Here is a 7,803-nt window from a genome sequence, read left to right as displayed (position 1 = left end):
TCCCCTGAAGGGCATTACAGTGGACAACCATGTAATGTGATTACCCCTGAGGAACTAGCACAGCGAACAACCATGTAAACGTGATAACCCCACTTAAGGAAATATAGTGGAAACCTGTAACGTGATTAACCACTGAAGGAATATCACAGTGGGACAACCATGTATTTGGCTATCTTAGAGTTTTAACCAATTATTTAATCATTATCAATAATATCACTTTAATGTCCTTAATTAACCGCACTGAGGGACCTATCACAGTGGACATCATGCAAACGTGATTAACCCACTGAAGGAACCTATCACAGTGGGACACCATGTAAACGTGATTAACCCCACTGAAGGAACCTATCACAGTGGGAAAACCATGTAACCGTGATTAACCCCACTGAAGGAACTTATCACAGTGGGACAACCATGTAATTTGGCTACCTTAGAGTTTTAAACCATGTTATGTAATAATCAATTAGCAATATATCCACTTTAATGTCCTTATTAACCCCACTGAGCACCCCTCCTGAAAATGAAATAGGTTGGTCCAAACACACCCGGAGAATTTGTTGCTTTTCTAAAAGAGAAAACCTGTAGATTAAGCTACCTAACCGTTCAAATCATAAAATCGGTCTTGAGAAGTTAGAGCGTCACCAATTTTTTAATGCCAGATTATGAGTAAATTATATAATATTTAGTATTTTTTTTCCTTTTTTTTTTTTTTTTGCGTTTAACAAAAAAGTATTCTCGTAGAGTTTCATATAAATGCATAGTTAAGAAGATACAGATCGGATCAATAATTGACTTTGGAATACTTTTTTGTTCAAAAATAAATAAAAAATAGCAAAAAATAAGTATTTTTTTAATTAGATATTAACTCATAATCTTGCATTAAAATTTGGTGGTGCTCTAACTTCTCAGATGGATTTTATGATTTGAACGGATAGCGTAGTATTAATCTACAGTTTTTCTTTTTCAGAAACAGCAAAAATTTCTCCGGGTGTGTTCTGTCCCAACCTATTTCATGTTCAGGAGCGGGGTGTGAGGGACCTATCACAGTGGACAAACATGTAACATGATTAATCCCACTGAGGGGACCTATCACAGTGGACAACCATTTAAACGTGATTAACCCCACTGAGGAACCTATCACAGTGGGATAACCATGTAAATGTTTAACCCGACTGAAGGGACCTATTACTGTGGGATAACCATGTAAACGTGATTAACCCCACTGAAGGAACCTATCACAGTGGGACAACCATGTAAACGTGATTAACCCCACTGAAGGAACTATCACAGTGGGTCAACTATGTAAACGTGATTAAACCCATCTGAAGGAACCTAGCACAGTGGACAACCATGTAATTTGGCAACCTTAGAGTTTTAAACCATGTTATGTATAATAATTATCAATAATATTCACTTTAATGTCCTTAATTAACCCCACTGAGGGGACCTATCACAGTGGGACAACCATGTAAACGTGATTAACCCCACTGAAGGTACCTATCACAGTGGGACAACCATGTCAACGTGATTAACCCCACTGAAGGGACCTATCACAGTGGGACAACCATGTTAACGTGATTAACTCCACTGAAGGAACCTATCACAGCGAACAACCATGTAAACGTGATTAACCCCACTTAAGGAACCTATCATAGTGGGACAACCATGTAAACGTGATTACCCACTGAAGGAAATTATCACAGTGGGACAACCATGTAATTTGGCTACCTTAGAGTTTTAAACAAGTTGTTGTTTTAACAATTATCAATAATATCCACTTTAATGTCCTTAATTAACCGCACTGAGGGGACCTATCACAGTGGGACATCATCAAATGTGATTAACCCCACTGAAGGAACCTATCACAGTGGGACAACCATGTAAATGTGATTAACCCCAGTGAAGGACCTATCACAGTGGGACAACCATGTAAACGTGATTAACCCCACTGAAAGAACCTATCACAGTGGGACAACCATGTAAACGTGATTAACCCCACTGAAGGAACTTATCACAGTGGGACAACCATGTAATTTGCTACCTAGAGTTTTAAAACCATGTTATGTAATTAATCAATTATAATATATCCACTTAATGTCCTAATTAACCCACTGAGCACCCGATCCTGAACATGAAATAGGTTGGTCCAAACCACCCGGAGAATTTGTTGCTGTTTCTAAAAGAGAAAAACCTGTAGATTAAGCCACGCTAACCTTTCAAATCATAAAATCCGTCTTGAGAAGTTAGAGCGTCACCAATTTTTAATGCCAGATTAGAGTAAATTATATAATAATATAGTATTTTTTTTCCTTTTTTTTTTTTTTTTGCTTTTTAACAAAAAGTATTCTGTAGAGTTTCATATAAATGCATAGTTAAGAAGATACAGATCGGATCAATAATTGACTTTGGAATACTTTTTTGTTCAAATAATTAAAAAATAGCCAAAAAAAAAAAAAATGTAATTAGATAATTAACTCATAATCTTGCATTAAAAATTGGTGGTGCTCTAACTTCTCAAGATGGATTTTATGATTTGAACGGATAGCGTAGTATTAATCTACAGGTTTTTCTTTTCAGAAACAGCAAAAATTTCTCCGGTGTGTTCTGTCCAACCTATTCATGTTCAGGAGCGGGGTGTGAGTGGACCTATCACAGTGGGACAAACATGTAAACATGATTAATCCCACTGAGGGGACCTATCACAGTGGAACAACCATTTAAACGTGATTAACCCCACTGAAGGAACTTATCACAGTGGGACAACCATGTAAAAGTGATTAACGCCACTGAAGGAACTTATCACAGTGGGACAACCATGTAAACGTGATTAACCCCACTAAAGGAACCTATCACAGTTGGACAACACTGTAAACTTGATTAACCCCACTGAAAGGAACCTATCACAGTTGGACAACCATGTAATTTGGCTACCTTAGATTTTTAAACCATGTTATGTATTAATCAATTATCAATAATATCCACTTTATGTCCTTAATTAACCCACTGGGTGACCTATCACAGTGGGACACCATGTAAACATGATTAACCCCACTAAAGGAACCTATCACAGTGGGACAACCATGTAAATGTGATTAAACCCACGAAGAACCTTTCACATAGGGACAACCATGTAAATGTGATTAACCCCACTGAAGGAACCTATCACAGTGGACAACCATGTAATAGATAACCCCACTGAAAGAACCTATCATAGTGGGATAACCATGTAATGTCATTAACCCACTGAAGGACCTATCACAGTGAAAAAACCATGTAAACGTGATTAACCCCACTGAAGGAACCTATCACAGTGGGACAACCATGTAAACGTGATTAACCCCACTGAAGGAACTTATCCCATGGGTCAACCATGTAACGTGATTAACCCATCTGAAGGAACCTAGCACAGTGGGACAACCATGTATTTGGCTACCTTAGAGTTTTAAACCATTATATGTATTAATCATTATCAATAATATTCACTTTAATGTCCTAATTAACCCACTGAGGGGACTATCACAGTGGGACAACCATGTAAACGTGATTAAACCCCCTGAAGGAACTTATCACAGTGGGAAAACCATGTAACGTGATTAACACCACTGAATGAACATATCACAGTGGGACAAACCATGTAAACTTGATTAACCCACTGAAGGAACCTATCACAGTGGGACAAACATGTAAAAGTGATTAATCCCCTGGAGGGACCTATCACAGTGGAACAACCATGTAAACGTGATTAACCCCACTGAAGGAACTTATCACAGTGGGACAACCATGTAAACGTGATAACCCCACTGAAGGAACCTATCACAGTGGGACAACACTGTAACTTGATTAACCCCACTGAAAGGAACCTATCACAGTGGGACAACCATGTAATTTGGCTACCTTAGAGTTTAAACCATGTTATGTATATCAATTATCAATATATCCACTTTAATGTCCTTAATTAACCCCACTGGTGACCAATCACAGTGGGACAACCATGTAATGTGATTAACCCCACTGAAGGAACCTATCACAGTGGGACAACCATGTAAATAGATAACCCCACTGAAGAAACCTGTCACAGTGGGACAACCATGTAAGAGTGATTAACCCAACTGAAGGAACCTATTACAGTGGGACAGCCATGTAAAAGTGATTAACCTTAAGAACCTATTACAGTGGGACAACCATGTAAACGTGATTAACCCCACTGAAGGAACATATCACAGTGGGACAACACATGTACACGTGATTAACACCACTGAAGGAACTTATCCCAGTGGGTCAACCATGTAAACGTGATTAACCCATCTGAGGAACCTAGCACAGTGGGACAACCATGTAATTTGGCTACCTTAGAGTTTTAAACCATTATAGTATTAATCATTATCAATATAATTCACTTTAATGTCCTAAATAACCCACTGAAGGGACCTATCACAGTGGGACAACCATGTAAACATGATTAACCCCACTGAAGGAACCAATCACCGTGGGGCAACCGTGTAAACATGATTAACCCCACTGAAGGAACTACACAGTGGGACAACCATGTAAATGTGATTAACCCCACTGAAGGAACCTATCACAGTGGGACAACCATGTAAACGTGATTAACCCCACTGAAGGAACCTATCACAGTGGGGCAAACATGTAACGTGATTACCCCACTGAAGGAACCTATCACAGTGGGACAACCTATAACGTGATTAACCCACTGAGGAATCTATCACAGTGGGACAACCATGTAACATATTAACCCAACTGAAGTCGACCTATCACAGTGGGACAACCATGTAACGTGATTAACCCCACTGAAGGAACCTATCACAGTGGGACCACCATGTAAACATGATTAACCCCACTGAAGGAAACTATCACAGTGGGACAACATGTAAACAAGATTAACACCACTGAAGGAACCATCACAGTGGGACAACCATGTAACGTGATTAACCCACTGAAGGATCCTATCACAGTGGAAAAAACCTGTAAATGTGATTACCCCACTGAAGAACCTATCACAGTGGGACAACATGTACACGTGATAAACCCCACTGAAGGAACTTATCACAGTGGGACACCATCTAAAACGTGATTAACCCTTGAAGGAACCTAGCACAGTGGGACAACCATGTAATTGGCTACCTTAAGTTTTAAACATGTTATGTATAATCAATTATCAATAATATCACTTTAATGTTCTTAATTAACCCACTGAGGGGACCCTATCACAGTGGACAATCATGTAAACGTGATTAACCCAATGAAGGGAAACCCTTCACAGTGGAAAACATATAAACGTGATTAACCCCACTGAAGGAACCTATCACAGTGGACAACCATGTAAGTTGATTAATCCCACTGAAGGAACCTATCACAGTAGGACAAACATGTAATGTGATTAACCCACTGAAGGAACCTATCACAGTTGGACAACCATGTAATTTGGCTACCTTAGAGTTTTAAACCATGTTATGTATTAATCATTATCAATAATATCCACTTAATGTCCTTAATAACCCCACTGAAGGAACCATCACAGTGGGACAACCATGTACGATACCCCACTGAAGGAACCTATCACAGTGGGACAACCATGTAAACGTGATTAACCCGACTTGAAGGAACTTATCACAGTGGGACAACCATGTAACGTTATTAACCCCACTGAAGGAACCTATCACAGTGGGACAACCACTGTAAACTTGATTAACCCCATGAAAGGAACCTATCACAGTTGCACAACCTTAATTTGGTACCTTAGAGTTTAACCATGTATGTATTAATCAATTATCAATAATATCCACTTTAATGTCCTTAATTGAACCCACTGGGTGACCTATCACAGTGGACAACCATGAAAAAGTGATTAACCCACTGAAGAACCTATCACAGTGGGACAACCATGTAAATGTGATTAAACCCACTAAGGAACCTTTCCATAGGAACAACCATATAACGTGATTAACCCACTGAAGGAACCTACTACAGTGGAACAACGTGTAAACATGATTAACCCCACGAAGAAACCTATTACAGTGGGACAACCATGTAACGTGATTAACCCCACTGATGAACCTATCACAGTGAGACAACCATTTCAATGTATTACCCACTGAAAGAACTATCATAGTGGATAACCATGTAAATGTCATTAACCCACTGAAGGAACTAAACAGTGGGACAACCATGTACACGTGATTAACCCACTGAAGGAACCTATCACAGTGGGACAACCATGTAAGCGTACACCCACGATGGAATTATCCAGTGGTCAACATGTAAACGATTAAACCATCGATGAACCTACACAGTGGGACAACCATGTATTGGCTACCTTAGAGTTTTAAACCTTTATATGTATAATCAATTATAAATATATTCACTTTAATGTCCTTAATTACCCCACTGGGGGACTTATCACAGTGGGACAACCATGTAACGTGATTAACCCCCTGAAGGAACTTATCACAGTGGGAAACCATGTAAGTGATTAACACCACTAAATGAACATATCACAGTGGGAAAACCAGCAAACGTGATTAATCCCAGAAGGAACCTATCACGTGGGCCCAAAAAACATGTAACATGATTAATCCCATGAAGGGACTATCACAGTGGAAAAATTTAAACTGATTAACCCCCTAAAGGGAACCTATCCAGTGGGATAACCTGTAAATGTGATTAACCCCTAAAGGGAAACCTATACAGTGGGACAACCATGTCAACGTTATTAACCCCACTGAAGGAACCTATCACAGTGGGACACCATTTTAAACGTGTTTAAACCCCACTGAAGGAACTATCACAGTGGGAAAACACTGTAAACTGTTACCCCACTGAAAGGAACCTATCACAGTGGGACAACCTTTTAAATTTGGCTACCTTAGGTTTTAAACCAGTTATGTATTAATCATTATCAAAATACCACTTTAATGTCCTTTAAATTACACCCACTGGGTGACCATCACAGTGGGACAACATGTAAACGTGATTAACCCCACTGAAGGACCTTTCACTTTGGGGAAAAACCATGAAAATGTGATTAACCCCACTGAAGGAACCTTCACATAGGGAAACCATGTAAAGTGATTAACCCCATGAAGGAACCTATCACGTGGACAACCATGTAAATAGATTAACTCTAATGAGTAACCTATCACAGTGGGACAACCATATAAACGTAAATTAACCCCACTTAAGGAACCTATCACAGGGGAAACAACATGTAAACATGATTAACCCCACTGGAAGAAACCTGTCCAGTGGGAAAACCATGTAAGAGTGATTAACCAACGAAGGAACCTATTACAGTGGGACGCCATGTAAAAGTATTAACCCACTTAAGAACCTTAAGGGGGACACCATGTAAACTGATTAACCCCACTGAAGGAACCTATCACAGTGAGAAAAACCATGTCAATGTGATTAACCCCACTGAAAAAACCCTATCACAGTGGGATAACTATGTAAAGGTTATTAACCCACTGAAGGACCTATCACATTTGGGAAAACCGTGTAAACGTGATTAACCCCACTAAAGGGAAAACCTATCACAGGGGGGCAAACATGTAAACTTAATTAACCCACTGAAGGAACCATCACAGTGGGACAACCATGTAAATTGATAACCACTAAAGGAAACCTATCCGGGGAAAACCATTAAAGTGTTTAACCCAGTAAAGGAACATCACAGTGGGAAAATAAAACAAATTTAACCCAAGAAGCCCCTATACAGTGGCAACAGTAAAGTGTTACCCATAAAGGGGAACCTATCACAGTGGGGAAACGAAAACGTAAAAAACC

The 7,803-nt window shown here is 39.4% G+C and overlaps 1 protein-coding gene across 1 annotated transcript; it reads left to right on the top strand.

Annotated features, from left to right (window-relative positions):
- Positions 1-5,549: 5,549 nt before the first annotated feature.
- Positions 5,550-7,515, top strand: LOC119569575 (the record flags this gene model as incomplete). The annotated part of the gene is made up of 8 exons (XM_037917665.1): positions 5,550-5,595; positions 5,846-5,904; positions 5,943-6,083; positions 6,177-6,237; positions 6,424-6,482; positions 6,709-6,757; positions 7,072-7,126; positions 7,355-7,515. Coding segments are annotated over exons 1-8 (631 nt in total), but the record flags the coding sequence as incomplete, so codon positions are not given.
- Between the last annotated feature and the right edge of the window lie 288 nt (positions 7,516-7,803).

This window comes from Penaeus monodon, unplaced genomic scaffold, assembly GCF_015228065.2.
Source record: "Penaeus monodon isolate SGIC_2016 unplaced genomic scaffold, NSTDA_Pmon_1 PmonScaffold_16700, whole genome shotgun sequence".
Taxonomy (NCBI): Eukaryota; Metazoa; Arthropoda; class Malacostraca; order Decapoda; family Penaeidae; genus Penaeus; species Penaeus monodon.
The sequence above is the reverse complement of the archived record's forward strand: the minus strand, read 5'-3'. Positions and strand labels throughout refer to the sequence as shown.